At 38.6% G+C, this 18,069-nt stretch overlaps 1 protein-coding gene across 10 annotated transcripts in view; it reads right to left on the bottom strand.

The window, feature by feature from the left end:
• L3MBTL3 (L3MBTL histone methyl-lysine binding protein 3) overlaps positions 1–18,069 on the bottom strand; it is a 97,796-nt gene that overhangs the window by 44,392 nt on the left and 35,335 nt on the right. For all 10 annotated transcript variants that reach the window (XM_036024696.1, XM_028509354.2, XM_036024702.1 and 7 more), the window contains 4 exons: positions 16,844–16,948; positions 12,452–12,587; positions 10,840–10,931; positions 7,927–8,078 (listed from right to left, as the gene is read on the bottom strand). In XM_036024696.1, the coding sequence (XP_035880589.1) occupies positions 7,927–8,078; positions 10,840–10,931; positions 12,452–12,587; positions 16,844–16,948 (485 nt within the window). The remainder of the gene's footprint in view (positions 1–7,926; positions 8,079–10,839; positions 10,932–12,451; positions 12,588–16,843; positions 16,949–18,069) is intronic.

Genomic DNA, 18,069 nt, shown 5'->3' with positions numbered 1-18,069 from the left:
TTAAGGAGTTCTGTTTTAAAAGGAAGTGGATATATAAGACATTAGGTAGCAAAAGGAAAGTTTTTTTTTTTTAATTTATTAGTTTGAGAGAGAAACACTGATTTGTTGTCCCACTTATTTATGCAGCCACTGGTTGCTTCTTGTCTGTGCCCTGACTGCAGAGTGAACCCCCAGCGTTGGTGTATCAGGGCGGTAACTCTAACCAACTGAGCTGCCCAGCCAGGGTCTGGTTTTTTGCCAGGGGGGTGGGGGGGGGAAGCGGGAGGAAGGGAAATATTTAGGGGAAGCTGGATAAGGTACATATGGAAATTGCCTGTACTCTATTATAAACTTTAAGTTCAGAATTATTTCAAAGTATAATTTTTTAAAGGATGGGAAATATTACTTCGTTTATTCAAGAAATATATGCTGGGCAACCACCTAGACCAGGGCACCATTGTAGGTGCTAGAACTATAACAGCTGTAACACAAACAAAATCCCTGCTCCATTTGGGTCCTGGTAAGAATAACTCAACAGACAGGAGTGACCTATTGATGCAGAAGCAAGAACTGACTCCGAGGGAGGGAATGGAATCCTGCATGTGAGAGCAGGGCTGTGTCACCCACAGCTACAGAAGAGGGTCCGTCTATGGGCAGAGATTAGGAAGGTACTCAGCAGAGGAGATGTTGGAAAGATGTGGACATCTCTTCTGTTTTTATCTTCTCAATGAAATAGGAAGCAAGGTTGTCAGCTGAGAGGTAAAATAGAAAAGGGGGTCTGAAAACTCTGAGGGGAAAAACACAGTGAGAACTTAGTGGTTGGGAAGACTAGACAAGGATCCGGAGCAGGATTATGGGGCAGCACTAAGGGCCCACTTGAGGTCAGCAGTCACAAAGGGGAAGCCAGACCAGTCAGTGTGCTGTGTCTTTCTCCAGCTACGTGCAACTGTGCAGGCACAGGCTCCCAGCGGGCAGAGGGCTGGATGCAGCCAGAGCTGGGATTGTGCCAGGCAAACACAATATTCAGGGGAGTAGTTATAATAGTATCACAAAATATAGGCACTAGAGGCATGTCACAATTAGTAACATTTTAAAAAGTTGGTATATTTTTGACCTTTGTCCTCAAAAATAATAGGCATAATGAAGCAAAGAAAAAAATCAGGGTCAGAATATTTCAGGAAAATACTACATCTCCCTCTTAGAGATTTATAGAGTATATCATTAGCATATTAGACTGTGAAGTTATAATGTGAACAGAACAGTTTCAAATGGTTTAACCTAGCATTTCCTAAAGATATTTCCCTATGAAATGCTACTTTGGTAGGCAACCCGTTAACCTCATGTGGAGCACTAATGCTCTGCAGAAACGACTTGGGAAATGTTGGTTTAAAGGATGCCAAGGACTCCAGTTTTGCCTATAGTCCATATCTGTTGAGTCCATCCTGAAAGATCAGGGAATTTCAACATAGCCCTCTAGATGGGAAACCAGGAGACAGAAAGCCAGGAAGGTAACAGTGGAGTTCCTGGTGAATAAAAGTCTTACAAGCAGTAAAATGTAAGACCTTTCTAAGAAAAGTTTTATGTGAGTGACAATAACATATAGTCACCACTTTCTAAATCAACCTTTCTAAGTGAACAACCCTGAATAGTAACAGAAGGTGAGTTTATGTAACTCTGACTTAATGCTGATTATTCTAAAAATTATCTTAGTAGAAAATGCCTTTAAATTTATAATTCAAGATTTCATCCTTTCTTCCTTTATTCACTTATCTCCTACCCACCCTACCCCACAATATTATTTTTCTTAATCTATATATTAGGCTTACATGTATATGTGTATGTCATTTTAGAAATTTGAAAGGAAAATAAGGAAGGTTAGGTCAACATCAAGTTCCTATAGCAATAGGTACATTTCCTAAAATATATATTTTCATAAAAGATATTTTCATACATAATTCCTTAAGATGTACTGTTACAAATTATATAAACAAAGCTGTGGAGCTCTATTTCCAGCTACATTATTCTTTTCCTAGACAATCATTTAGTTATGAATTACTAGTAATGATGTATTGCCTTTATTATAGGGATATTTTTATTTTAGGAACAGCTGTTAATTCATATAGTGCTCATTTAAAATGAAAAAAAAAAAGGTAACATTTGCTTAATTTTTTTTCTTTCCAAGCTAATACAATTATCATGTACTTTTTATAATCATCTGCCAAGGTTCATGGTGATTAAAGCAAGAGCATTAGACATTATTAGTTCTTTTGATTTTTATTGGATTTCTTTATAAATTGCAGTTAAGGAAAATACCATGGCATATCTGTGGCATATTTTGACCACACATTCCTGCACTACCTGAATCTTACAGCATAAGGTTTTAATATTATCTAAATACTGATCAAAGTCACCATTTAAAATAAACAAGGAAGCCAAATCAACAGAAAAGATAAAAACAACCTTATTTTTAACTAGTTTACTTATATTCTCGATAAGCAGTCCAGACTGCATGCAGAAGTTGGAATGCGGTGAAATCACTTCTGCTACTATTGCAACACAAGTCATCTCTTAGTCCCCTCTAGTGTCCAAAAGCAGAAATGTAACCACAAAGAAACATAATGAAGAACAGCTAACAGTAAAAGTTAGACAATCTTCCATTGCTGTACCTCTCATTTTTTTCTTTGGGTTTTTAGGTGTGTCATCAAACAAGTCCAGTTCAATAAAGCTTTTTTTTAAGTCTATTTCACAAGTAAGTACAATCTATCATGATGAAGTCTGCTAAGATCCAATTCAGACCCAGATTGGTAGATAATAATAGAAATAATAATTCTTAAATAATCCATGTTTATACATATAAGCATACAGTGAAGAGATGTTAAGATTCTCATTTTATGGAAACAGAAAGTGGCTGATTTCACCAAGCCCTTGGGTTGAAAAGATAAAGATCCTGGTTTTATCGGGCACAGCCAAGTGCTAAATAAAATTAATGCACAGAAGCGCTGGGCCCCACGGATCCAGGCAGAGAGATGAAAAACCTTTTTGAGACGCTTACATATGGAAAATATCAAAGTCTTCATCTGAGGCAGTAATGGTTCAGCTTCTTGAAGAAATACAGGACACCCAGCCTCTCCCACTCCCTAAATCCAGAGCAGATGAGATGACCCTGTCAGTTTGCTTTCCTGGCTTCCACTACTGCTAACTCTTCAGGGCCTCCATCACTGTTTCACTGCTAAGCCCTGAACCTCAGCAGGTTGGGTTATCCAGTTCTGCTTTTATCTCCAATTCATTTCCAGTCCCATTCCCCACTGGAGCTGTTTTCAATATTATGCATTTCCTGTAAGCATAACACCCGATTCTCACGGACACAGGGACTACCAGGGAAAGAAAGATAAAGGAGATGCCATCTCATTCCTCTGCTGTCAGTTTTCCTTTCAGTTCTTCATTTCTCTCCAGGCTGAGAGGGAAGAGTGTCTTCCTTCCCAAGGTTAGCCTCTCTGAGGGGGCTGGTGTCCCCAAATATTCACAGTCCTGGATATCGCCACTCTTTCTCTCCAGGCTCAGACTCCACCTGGGCAGAAAACTGTCTCAGAGGTTGACTCTCCCTCAAGCAATAATCCACTTTCACCTTCAGGGCTAAACTTCACCTACTTGATGTCCTTATAGTCAGTCATCTCTTTAACCTTTTGCAAATTGGTTTCTGCTTCTAAACCTCTTATTTTAATCCTCACATCACCCTACGAGAAAGGTACGGAATGTTATTATTAATCCTTCTTGTAAAGGGGGCAACCGAAGCTTGGAAGAGTTAAGTCACTTAACTGAATAGATTGGCTGCCATTCCCCAAACACACCCTTGCTTGCTTGCCCCACACCCATGCTGGGCTTAAACACAGGCTTTTCCTAGACCAGGAAAATTCCATCTCAAGATCTAAGTAGATTCCTATCGTCCTTCAAGGTCTAGTGCAAATCCCATATCCTCCAAGAAGCCTTCCTGAAGAACCTCAGTGTGAGTCTGTCAGTCCTTCCGTCCCTGGGCCACTACAGAATGCAAGCAGTTGGTTCTAACAGTTAAGCACTAACTACCGTCTATCTACCCTTCAGAGGAGCCAGTGGGGTTGTGTTCCCCTTCTCCCCACCCAGATGGTGAGCCCGCCAGGGCTGAGTGCACAGCTACCCAGGTTCCCTTCACCTCTGTAACTCATCATTATCACCAAGGGGTGCTTCCCAAGTTTCACAAGTAACAAACCTGTTATCTGTGACATTGCTCTACAACACTGACAACACACCACAAACTTTGCAACATCACTTTGAGGATACACATAAAGTTACTATTAACTCTCAATTTATAAACGTAAAAGAGTTCCATATCTTTAAAAAAATTGCAATATATTTAAATGCACTCAGTAAAAGGCTCCAGCCCCATGTTTGTTCTAATTCATTAACTCTGCTTCTCTTTTTCATAAATCTGGTGGCTGATTTTTCCCCCTAAGAGGAACACCAGGTTGAAATTCAAAGATGCCTGAAATTGCAACCTCACTTGTCTAGGTCTTTTGACTAAATGGTCAGGGAGGTTCTGTCTTCATGACCTCCTGTTTCCAGAAACACAAGGTCACAAGAAAACAACATTTCTTTAGGTTACATTCCTTCCCAGTGCCTGGGGGAGAGGAATGTAACCTAAGGCAGCTGGAAGATGACAAGGGAAAGAGGCTGCCCACCGCCCCTGACGACCCCCCCTCCCCCGCACCCTGTCTCTGGTGCGTTTCCGACCCGACTCCATCATCTGTGATAGTGAGGACTGCTCCTAGATCCAGCGACTGTCCAGGGGAGAGAATTAAATAGCTACCAACTACCAGTAACAAAAGTACAGGGTAACCCAGAGGTAAACCAGTATATATTTCACTCTAATATATACTATTTTCTTTTTATAAAAAAATACTTCAATTTTACATAAATTTAAATCCTACAAAGTGTTCCTCTTTGGAAGAAAGAAATGTTTTATTGCAACCAAACATATAGTAACACAAATATGTGTGTATGTATGTGTGTTTAAGTTCCCACTAAGGTACAGAAATAAAAATCACTATTCAATTCAAAGGGGGAAAAAATCTCATTTCCAAACTGTTATAAATTGGGAAAGGCAATCTAATTTGTAATCTCAATTACATACCTAAGTAAGTAATTTATGCAGGAAAGAAAAATCATTCCAAAATTCAAGGATCAAAGAACACAGTATTTAATAAGGCTGGAGTAATTCCAGTGCACTTAAGTAATTTTCAATGCACCTAAACTGCACAATGATGAAGAGAACATACTGTATTCTTTTTCTGATAATTAACAAAATATAATTTCATGTCAATAGTTAGAAGAATAAATAAATCCTCAAAGTATATTCTACCCTAAAAATGATTATTTTGTGCTCAAAAATGTACGGAATCAGAGCTAAAAAAATCACTTTTTATTGCCTGCCCTTTCTAAAAAAGAACTCAGGATCCTTCCTATTCTCTAGGCAGTTGGCATCAAAGAGAAGTGACTGTGACAAATTCTTCTCGTGACAAACTCGCCTACACTTCCTCATCACTATTTTCCAGAAGTATATTTTTAAAGGAAATAGATCTTATGTCAAATAAGCAACTTATCTTTTAAAACCCTGTAATACTTATGAGACCACAAAAATAACTAAACATTCAACTACTTTGTTTAAACCAGGCAAAAGCTAAAAATAAAACCATTCTCCCTAAATGAATGAGCACTTTAAAAACAAGAAGCTCTCACTTCAACAAATTCTAGGAACTGCTGCAAAGTACCATTTACTAACCAAAGGCCTTGACCCCAGTCACCACGTTGGTACCGCCATCACAGCACATCAATCGCGGGTGGGGTGGCACTATCTGCCCCACAAGAGGCAGATAACAGTATTTCTCAATGTAGTTTCCTCATCCATCCATTCGCTCATGATAGGTAAGAATAGTTTTAAATGTAACAAAACCACCAATTTATAGGGCATGTGAAGAACAGAAGAACATGGTAAGCATTAGGACGAGGATTCAGGCGACACAGCCAGACTGTGGGAGACCCAACAGGACAAAACATGGTTTCTTCAGTAATAGTTACAAGGAGAAGAAAAAGATAAAAACCAGGACTCTATACATTAAAAGAGATCAAGAAGCACATGAAAGCAATCACTAAGTGTGTCCCTCATTTGCACCCAGAGCCATCGAACTGAAACAAACAAATTGGGGAAAATGTTCAAATACGTTAGTAACACTTTAGCATTTATAACATTATATATTTAGGAAAAATAAATCCCTATCTTTAGAAGACACATACTGAAATATTCACAGATCAAATACTATAATATCTGGAGTTTGCTTCAAAACAATCCTGGAGTTTGGGTTTTAGGATGAGAATACAGAGAAGACAAGAGTGACTATAAACTGGTAAGTGCTGGTGCTGGCAAAGGCTGCCGGAGGATCACTCCATTACTCTTCTTTTGTGTGTACTTGAAATGGTCTCTGTTTCAACAAATGTTTTATTTCAAACTGAGTAAGAAGATATCCTACGAGGTAAAATTATGCTTTGCAGAAAAAAGCCAGGGTAAAACACACCAAAATGAGTCTGTGATGTAATCATAGAATTACTTACCTACATTAAAAACATCCTGTAAAAAGGATACGTTAACATATAACAAAAAGGATTTTAAAAACTGCCCTGGTTGGTGTGGCTCAGTGGATTGAGCACGGGCTGCGAACCAAAGGGACACTGGTTCAATTCCCAGTCAGGGCACATGCCTGGGTTGCAGGCCAGGTCCCAAAGTGGGGGCCACATAAGAGGCAACCACACATTGATGTTTCTCTCCCTCTCTTTCTCCCTCCCTTCTCCTGTCTCTAAAAATAATAATTAAAAAAAAAGATTTTAAAAATCAAATAGCAAATGACTTTCAGTGTCTCTTTTATAAAATAATGCAAGTAAACCTGATGAGTGTCTAGGACTCCAATTTGGAGAGTAAAACAAATTATTGATGCCTCTACTGAATATTTAAATACATGTGCACTAAAAAGTAAGGCCAGGAAAGCTTCCCTGAACTTTAGTAACACTTATACAAGTTAATATTCATTTGATACTCTAACATTAGTTTTATTTCATAAATGTATCTGTCCCTCCTCTAAAGTGCTCTTATTGTAATTTTGCTCTGGAAGGGCTATGTATAAAGTGCACCCACCTTTTTGCGCCCATTATTATACCCATGGTATATGATCATTATATCCATGTATAATGCACATCCTTAATTTTCCCTCAAAAATTTGGGCAAAAAAAGTGTGCCTTATACACAGCAAAATACGGTAAATACTTTAGAAATGCCTTTCATCAAAAAATGAATTGTAGTGATCAATGAACATGAATTAGATATGGAAAATCATTAATTCAATTACTTAATGAAAATAGAATGGCTCCATTGTAATTATTTCATAATACATCACTCCTACTATTTTATGTAGTATATCTAAACACAATAAGGATAAAAAACATTATTCCTTAATATATTTGTATTTAGTTATTATGAATTGTTAAATTAGCTACCAGCCATAAAATATGAGAGACAAATGAGAGTTAGTTTTCTAAAAAATAAGGGATGATGCCAAAGATGCAGGGGAAATTGGGAGTCTGTGTGTGCCTCCCAGGGTGAGCACGTGCCAGGATGGGGTGTGTACATTGTGCTTCCACAGGAGGAAGTCAACTAGAAGACAAATCATGAAGCAGAACTAAAGGATGTTATTTAGAAATACATGCCATATGGGACAGGTAAAAAGTTATAAATCTGAAATGGAAAAGAGTGGGGCAGCAGTATAATTTTCTGTTCTAAGCTTCACACTATAATTGCTTTTAAACCATGGTTTACATGGACAAACAGTAAATTAGGGAAAGCACACAGAGCAATGGAAAATGTCTCACCAATAGTCATAGCTCTCATCCCAGTTGTCAAAATGTACCAGGAAACGATTGTCCACCATATCTGTTACCGTAGCAACACAGATAAATGCAGGGTTCTTTTTGTCCACAGCTTCAAGCTTCATTCCGACTCGAAAGCCTGATGGGATCACTGTCTATGAAACATACAGATTTAATTAGAGATAAGCACACACTCGACAGCAAGCCCCGCACCCTCTCGGCACCTCTGCTTAAAGGCCTGGCATCCATCAGCTGTATTCACATAATTTGAAAATCATGTACCAGTTTTACGGCAGGGTCGCTTTCCAACAAGCAGCAATAAGAAAAATGCCCTGTTGCTACACCAATTAACTGTCCCATTTAACTATCTGGAACTCAAAACTAAAACACCCACGACCTCACAGAGTTTAATTAATATTAATATGTGTTTTGGTACCTTAGACAACTGTACTAGTTAGGCAAGTTTTATTCACCCGGTAAGTTCACTTCCTGTTTTTCTTCCCCTTGATTATAGAGTTAACAATGAGAACTATGTCACACAAAATATGCACTTAAGTTAAAAATGTGTATGAGTCAGTACAAATTCACTCCCACTTCTGAAAAGATCTCTCAAAAGAGTACTCTACTGAAAGTAGGTCATCTTCGTAAATCAAATGCTGCAAATTATTACAACTTTTATTTGAGACCACCAATATTATCCACAACAGCACCAAAGAACTGGTTATTAATATATATGGCCATTCAAAGACAGTCTGTAATATAAGGACATTCATAGACTGATTATCAGCCACCTGGAACATGGAACTAAGGTAATAAAAATTCAATTAAATTGCCCTGGCTGGTGTAGCTCAGTGGATTGAGCTCAGGCTGTGAACCATAGGGTTGTCGGTTCAATTCCCAGTCAGGGCACATGCCTGGGTTGCGGGCCAGGTCCCCAGCGACCACACGAGAGGCAAACACACATTGATGTTTCTCTCTCTCTCTTTCTTCCTCCCTTCCCCTCTCTCTAAAAATAAGTAAATAAAACCGTTAAAAAATAAAAATTGAATAAAATTTAGTGTAAGGTATAGTAAAATATAAACATTCCTTACAAATCTTCTGTGAGGAAAAATATCCTAATCTCAAAAAAGTATACTTGGATATTAGTTATACCAATCACAATACTGTTGTACTTCTAAAAAAATAATAATCCTTCTGTCCACACTGAAGTATCCTGATACAATTCTAATTATTCTAAGCAAAATAGAGGCTGTCTCTCTTTTTACTATAATTGTACTGCTATCATTACAAAAATGCAGACAGCTATGTACCTGAAAATTAAGAATTAAGTCCTGTATGAATTGAAGAAGTAGTCACTAATGCTACAGAGACACCTTTACTGAAACTTTTAAGTCCTGCAATTATTTATCAGAGTTCTAACCATAAATATTTGAGTATTCTAAGGTAGAGTAATCTAGAAATGCAAAAATCAATTGCTTCTTAGATACCAGTCACACAGCCCAACACATTAAGCTGTGTACTAGCAAAGCATGAAACTTAAGAAGACGGTTTAAAGCAGTCACTCAAATCCCCAACTGAAGTCTTCATCAGGGAACCAGACAGGGATTAGGAAACTCAGAGTGGGGAGAGCGGGCCACTGAGCTTTCCACCTGATTGGCCTTGTCTTGACAGAGAATACCCACCAAAAATGCAGTATTTACATTTCAGCAATGAATCTATCCTTTCAACTAAGATACTTTGACCTATAAACCTGGTTCATTTTCTCTCTATTAGCTATCTACCTACCTGCACACACATACACACATACACACACACACACACACGTGAATGTACTCCTCTCTTCAGTTCTCTAATTCCATCAGGCTTATATTTAATTCGATCAGAGAATCTTGTAGGCATTACACTGATGCTCAAAACAACTGGGTAAAATCATTTCCCAAATGGAGGTTATCTGGACTGGAGGAGAACCTAATCCTCATATTTATTTTCATTTGGAGGGGATGTTCATTAAAATGTTGCTGTCTTATTCCACATTTTCACTCACTGTTGCCTGGTGGATCTGGAAGGTGGAGCTGGTTACACTCTGCAATGTAAGCCATACTACAGGGTGCATTGGTTTCCACTTAATGCTCCTCTAGGGGGTGGCTCTGTTCTTGTGGGAGGGTACGTGTGCTTTGCTCCAGTGCTCCTGGGTTTCGGTGGGGGGATGGGAGGGGCCAGTAAATCTCTTTAATTCTAGGGCTCAGAATCAAGAAGCTCATTTGACAACAAATATAGGCCATGTAACTGAGCTCTTATCAGTTGTAAAGATAATATTTTGGTGTTCTACCTCTTTACTCTCCATTCTTTCCAAGTTGATCAGAACTTGGGCCAGGAAGACTGTATGTTCAGTACCAGGCCTCCGCAGAGGTGCCAAAGGTAAAGGAAAGTAGTAATACAGGTCAAGGAGAACACACATACATCCAGACTGTGCTTCTGTTACAGTAAAGCTAGACACTGCAGTGAAGGTAAATAATAGTCTCGGGCATGCAAATCTAAACAGGGCCGCTCATTTATTACACTATGGAATCCCATCTGAACAGCACTCCTAAACTGGTAACAATAATAATAAAGCATCCCATCAATTTAATTTTTAATGCACCTTAATTGTAAATTACATCTGTATTTTGTACTATGCTGCCTTCTCCCATTCAACAAAAAAAAAACGATGATATGGATATGAAATAGATACTGATGAAGATTTTAAGCTAATTTTAAAGTTTAACTAAGGTAAGAATACTCTATTTACCAAAGCAATGAAATCTGTTATAGTTTCTTGTTATCACCTGTAATTTATCCTATGAAACACTTGTAATTTATCCAACCCAACAGCTACTTTTTTTTTTCTCAAAGAAAAGGTATTTTGGATGTACTTACTATATTCTGATTCTCAAATAATGATTTGGGAGCAGCTTGAGCTTTGCATGTCTTCAGATAAGTCTGCCAATTAAATTCTTCTTCTTTATAACCTAGGGTAAGAACACATAAACAGACTTAGTAACATATCAAAATGTCTCACACTTAGCTTTCTCTCCCCACTTTTACCTGTAACTCAGACATGCCAAAATCAGGAGATTAAGTAATTTTTAAAAATATAAAACTTAAAACATAATTCACAACTATGAATTTTTATACACAGTTCATGTTTATTTATGATAAACTATATATGTATTTTTCAATTCTGAATGATGGTAATAGGTCTTAAAAAAAAGGTGTAAGGAAGCAAATATACATTATACTTAGGTGCTCTTCCTTTTATTTCCCACTCACTTCTATTCGTATTTAGGTATAACTCCTGAGCAGCAGTCTAGTGATCTAGAGTAGTCAAATTCTTTATTTTTCCCTCACTATTCTATTTTGGGAAACTAATTTATATAAATGGGAAGCTGGAAAAACGGTAACAGAACAGATAAAATCTTTCTGGCCTATCACCAGAGGATTGATAATTCGAGATTTATGAAGTAAGCACATTGGTAAATTACAATAATGGGCATGTCCTTGCCTTAATTGTCACAATTTCATGTTTAATGTTGATAAAACCAACATTTCCTTAAAAAAGGGAAATCTAGCATTTTATTTTATCTGTTCATTTTCTCTCTTTCTGTTCTCTTTAAAGTCCAGAAGACAGCAAGAAAAGAACAGCTAATAATTCACTACACGTAAGAGGTCCATTTACACAAAGGTTTACAGATTTTATTTTTTGCCCTCATTTTTTCTATGTGTTTTTGTTTAATCCTTCAGCCATTTGGAAATACCATTTTGCCATTAATTTTCACTTAAAACCAAAGGATAGCTAGTCCGTCAAAAAACAGTAACACTGAGACAGGCCCAAAATATCAAACTAGTAACCTAAATCTTTGATATCATATAAACAATACTGTAGGCAGCAGCTCAAAAAGAAGGAAATAAGGTATTATTAAATGAAGATGGACTGAAAAGATGGTATGTGTTATTTCTGGATTTTTATATAAACATGAAACAGGCAAAATCATGGGCAGACTGTAATATAAAGCACTCGATAATTAAAAAGTAATTGTTATTAGTTCAACCACAGCCTAAACCAATTTGCAGTGTTATATTGTGCTTTACAATCTCCTAAATATTAACATCTGTAAATTTAATGCGCAATTTTTGAGATTTCTTTATATATGGATCAGTAAATAAACTTAGTTTTGTAAACAAGTTAGAAGTAATTTTTAAAATCAGTTTTTAAAATATATATGTAGCTAAAATATATTTGTAGTCAAAATTAAGTATCACACAAATGTTATTTTATGTGCAAATCAGTACATGGACATATGGTAGTTTATTCCCTTCAATAGGATTCTACTTTTTTCTTTCACTTTAATGAACATATTTTTAATTGTGGACAATAAGCTTGAGTTTGAGCCTACCTGAATTATAAAGCTTGATTCTTAAAAATTCTAAATTAACAAGTAAAAAAGTAACTTTTTATAGATTTAAAGTATAAAAGAAAAAAGCACAATACCTTTGGGAGGATGGAGCTTATGGCCAGTCTTCTCACACCACCCAACCGGGTGGATGTCCAGAGCGTCCGCATTTACCCAGAAGTCATAGCAATCCGAGTATCCATCGAAGTGCAGCTTTACCCGGTATCCACACACCTGAAATGGGTGACCGTTGATTGATTAAAAAAACAAAAGAAAAACACTAAGAATACCTGTGTACATGGACATCTATTATGGTACAGTTTGTGTTAATCAAAGTACTCTCATTAAGAGCTGCAAAAACAAGCAAACAAATGACAAAATGTAAAGGCCAAGGCTATTGGGTATACGAGAAATGCTGAGCCTCTGTGTTCTGGCCTTATCTCCAGTTCCACTGGAAGCATGTGGATATGGGATGAAGATACTTTTCTGACGTATACACATCCCCTTTCATCTGCTATGTTGTGCCAGCATGTGTTGCTGTGGAGAGTGGCAGATGGGCAGCCAGCCCAGCACAGGGGGCACACCGCCCCTGCAGCGTCCCAGGGTGGAGGCATCACTGCACACTGTCTGCGTGCAGGCTCCTCGTCCTTTACACAGTTCCACACACGGTGACATCCAGCCAGACCAAGACTGGTGCACGCACACAGAAGCCCAACAGACCCTCCTCTCGACCAGCTCTTGGGTTGGCAGAAAGAAAGGAAAGCCTACCCGATGCATACTTCGATGAGAGAGGCTCCCTGGAATAATGCCAGTAAGAAGTCACTTTATGTGACCCATGTTGAAAGCTGAGGAAGTACATATGTTAAAGGGTGGCAGCTGGGGGAATTCCAAGTTAAAAAGTCACATGGGCCTATGGAATCTCAGCTGAGTCATGCTCTGCTTGGGCTCTTAGAAAGAAGTCCAGCCTCTCAATCCTCCTTCCCCCTAGCACAGCAGATGTGTTCCAGTGGAACCACACACCACACCAGACCTCTAAGCACTGTAGAAGCACCCGCCCTGCAGAAGCCTGAATATGAAGCCTGAGACGAGAGCCCACAGCCAGGGGAATGAACAATCCCCCAAAAGAAAAGAAGCTGTACTGTTACTGCCATGGCAAGTCCTCTAAAACAAACTGTAGAGAGTGAGTCAGGTAATGAGAAAATTGTGTATGTTGAGTCCATGTGTGTATTTATGTGTACATGTTTATATGCATATGTCATGATGCATGCACACAAAAACACATAAGTATGTGTATCATATACACATTTGTATACACACTTACATGTACATATACATATGGGGAGAATGTCTACAAGAATATATGCCAGATATTAACAATAATTTCTCCTTAGAAATGGGAATGAAAAGGAAGAGGCAAAAGGGAGTGATGAACTTTTTATATTTTATCTTATATATTAGTATTTTTTTCAATGAGAATGCACTGCTATATTACATAAAATTTACAACTGAGCTGAGCCCCCAGGGAAGAGACTTGTGTCCCTCTGCAGAAGGGGGACTGGGATCCCTGAAAATACAATCTCCCAAGAAGGGTAGGTGGCTGTCCCACGGCCCACACTCACCCCACGCCAGGAAAGAGCTCAGGGGCGGCTTCTCTTATAATCCTGAGAGCTAGGCAAACCTACTTCGCTTTACACTCAGTTGTCTCTGGTCAGTGCCTAAGCAATAAGCTCCTTTATTAATCTATCCTTCTAGTCCCTCGGTGTCACCTCTGAGCCTCTGTCCGACTCAACCTCCCTCTGTTCCCCCCATCTCTCTACTGTGCCTTATGGACTCTGGAACCCCATGCTTTTGTAACCTGTCTCCTACATCCTCAACCTCCTTACTCAAAGGCTGTTCCCTCTCAAGCCATCCCTCACGTGGAGGCTGCTCCTTCCCCTGCTCTCCATCCCTGAGGCCCTTGCCATGTGGCTGCACCACACTGTCCTTATTATCCTGTGTACTCCTCTCCCAGCTGTCCCCTCCCACTCATCAGACATGGCCCCCGGCTTACTCTTTTCTTCTCCGCTCTGAATAGTCCCATCACGCACATGGGTGCCTCATCCGATACCCTGGACCCTGGCTCCCTGCATTTCCTCTCTACTTCAGACACTGTCCCCCATGGACACTGTCTCATTTAGAAAGTGCACTGCCTCTCAACTATTAAACGCCCCCCCTACAAAGACCTCCTTTATTCAGTTCGAGAACCCAGTTGCTCCCAGGACACCTCCTCCTGGGCATCTCCTCCATTTAACAGTAGATATTAAGTGATAAGCTGTCTAAACAGAAACACATAAACAAAGCTACATATTAATCAGCTGACAAAAATGTTGTGACCAGAGGCTCACAGGAACCTAACCTTTTGATTCTCTTAGGAGCAATAGTTCAGTATTTGCTATTTATGAAATATATCTGACTCGATGAGAACTGAATGTCCCTGTATCCTGGACTCTCCCTACTGAAGAGCAATCCTTCCAGAAGGGCCTGTCTAGTTTCCACTCCCATTCTTCACATCTTTTAAAAATCCTTTCAAATCCTCCTCTCTCTCCTTCACTTACAAATTCCATCCTCACTCCAGGCCAATGATTTACCTTCCGTGGAAAGGGCGTTCCCTCAAATGTCTGCCGCCAACCTGGCAAGCCTCCTTGTGCACACCCCCGTCCCTCTGGATGGAACCCAAGGAGAAGCTCCTGCCCCTGGCTAAGGCTGGACCTGCCCAAACACTCTAGATCCCCCTTCTCCTATCCTCGTCTCAACAGTTATCTGCTCCCTAGTGGCTTCTTCTACACTCTTGGTGAGAATGGAACAACTGAGAAACCTTTTTTGGAGCACAAATAGCAACATGCATGAAAAACTTTAATGTCTGTAACTGTATTCACGCGGGCACTGCTTGTAGTGATGAGAAAGTGAAGACCCCCCAGGTTTTCATCCACATGAGAGCAGTTAAAAGAATTATGACAATTCAGTGTAATGGAATACTACCAAATGGTTAAAAAATATTATGTATATATACTGCAGAAGATACACTGTCACAAAAGCAAGCACAAACTATTATGGATGATACCATTAATATGTAAAAGAGAAAAATGTACATGTACATATTTTTACACGAAGAGATAACATCTGGAGGAAATACAGTGAACTACTAAGAGTTGTTATCTCTGGGATATTAAATCAGGGAAGAGGATGGGAGAGGACTTATTTTTTGTAATATATACTCTGATACTAGTTGAAGTTTTCATGATGAGCAAACATTACTGCTACAATAAAAAACTAGACAAGCTGAAATAAATATTCTTCAAAACCAAGAGTTGAAACATGCTACAAACACAGGCCTTAAAAAGATCCCACTCCCTTTTACTGCTCAACGTCTCAAAAGCGGTCTGCGCTTACTGAATCTGCTTTCTCACCGGGCTTTCCTAAAATGCAGCTTTTTGGAGAACTAGTAAGCGCTCATTAGTATTTGGAAAGCACTGCCCCATGGTACTCTCTCTGCGACTGTGCACTGTCACTCACTGTGACTGTCAGCATCCAGCCATCAGGTGTGGCCACATTCTTGAGAAGCCAAGGCTCGCAACAGATTCACTAAGTGAAAGGTTGCTATGGAAAGTGAAACTAATGCACAAGATCATCTCACTCTTTTGGGGACATTTTTAAACAGATGGACACCCCCGGCTCAAGGGAGGGAGCAATTCTAAGAACCGTTCTCAGTCATACAGGGTGTGGCAAAAGTAGTTTACAGTTTTTCATATGGAAAATAATGTAATAATTAATAAATAATAATACAAGAATTAGATCTGTGTTTCAAATACTCAGTATTGTAAACGTACTTTTGCCTCACTTTGTATATTAGATTAAGATATATATAATTGACTTGGACACTTTTCCTGAAAAATTTCACAGAGATACCTCAAAATAGAAAAAAAAAATACATCTGTTGATCTGTTCCTTATGCTAAAAAACATAGTAGGGTGCCCTGATTCATGGTGTGGCTCACTTGGTTGAGTGTTGTCCTATAAACCAAAAGGTCACTAGTTCGATTCCTGGTTGGGGCATATGCTTGTGTTGCAAGTTTGGTCCCCAGTCAGGGTGTGAACCAGACACAACCGACTGATGTTTCTCTCCCTCTCTTCTCTTCTCTCTAAAAATAAATACATACAATCTTGGAAAACATTTTAAAAGAACACAGCATGGGAAAGACTACCTCTTAGAAGCTGTGTGGCCTTGTATATATCACTTAACCTCTCTGAGCTTAAGTTCTTTCATCTAGAGAACAGGGATGAAAAAGCATGACCTTCAGAGGAGTTTTGTAAAGATTAAATGAAGTAATGCACACAGAACACTAAGCACCATGCCTGGCTTAAAATAAGCACTCAACAAGTGGCATCTTTTCCCATTATTTAAATTCCATAATCACCATTTTATTTTAGAAATAAAGATGAAGGAAAGCTTACCTCAGCCACAGTGAGGACGCAGTACACAGACTGATGCTCAGGGTCCACGCCTTCTAATTTCATGCCGACTTTAAACCCGTTTTTATTGTATGGAAAGGACTGATACTATAATAAAAAAAATGACAGCATTCTTAGTTAATTTTTATCCTGAAGGTCTAATTAAAAACATGAATAATAACCATTCTTAAATAAAGACTATTTAACCAAATACATAATTTTTAAAAAATCTGCACCTGAAGATATGTTTATTGATTTGAGAGAGAGAAGGAAGGAGGGAAAACTATCAGTTACTTCCTGTACGTGCCCCGACTGGAGGTCAAACCTTCAACTTCTTGGTGGACAGGATGATGCTCCAGCCAACCGAGCCACCCGGCCGGGGCCATCACTGATTTTCTCACCTTGCGGGAGGATGCCCAACCAACTGAGCCACAGGCTGAACAAAGTTTTTAAAATTAAAAAAAAAAAAAGGATCACCTAATGATACAATAGAAAATGGATGAAGACCATAAATGGGTCACAGAAAAGGAAATTTAAATGTCTTATATATTTGAAAAGTTGCTCAACTTCACCCATAAGAATCCCACAAAGTGAAATTACACAAAAATATATTTCACTTAGCAGGTTGGTCAAGACCAAAAGGTTGATACGCTGTTGGCAAGACTCTAGGGAAACAGGCCCACACGCACATCACTAGCAGGGATACGAACCGGTACGACCTCTAGCCATCCCATGGTATCTATTAAAAAAAATTCTCTTTGACTCAGCAATTCTAATTCTAGGAAATTATCCAACAGAGTTACCTACATATGTGCAAAATGACAGGTGTACAGGTTATTCATGAAAACATGGCAAAAGATTTGTGTATCTATATTTCATATGTATATGTAGTATTCCATCTTATGTCTAATCTATAACTTGAAGTACTCCCTATTGGTTGACATGCATGTCATACATATGTGTGTGTCATATATTTGTCAATATGTCACATGTCAATCAATAGGGAGCAGTTTAAATTATTATGGAACAGCAATAAGATGAAATTATATGCATTAATATAAAACAATAATAAAGGAACTAATGAACTAAGATGAAATAATTTCCGAACTAAGTTAACAAAAAAGCAAAGTTCACAATATTTTGAGTAACATATGTTATCATTTGGTTTAACAGAGGGGAGAGGATTTGGGTGTGTGTGTGTGTGTGTAGCTTATCTGTACATACAATTT

Source organism: Phyllostomus discolor, chromosome 4 (genome assembly GCF_004126475.2).
Source record: "Phyllostomus discolor isolate MPI-MPIP mPhyDis1 chromosome 4, mPhyDis1.pri.v3, whole genome shotgun sequence".
NCBI lineage: Eukaryota > Metazoa > Chordata > Mammalia > Chiroptera > Phyllostomidae > Phyllostomus > Phyllostomus discolor.
This window is presented reverse-complemented; position numbering and strand designations above follow the sequence as displayed.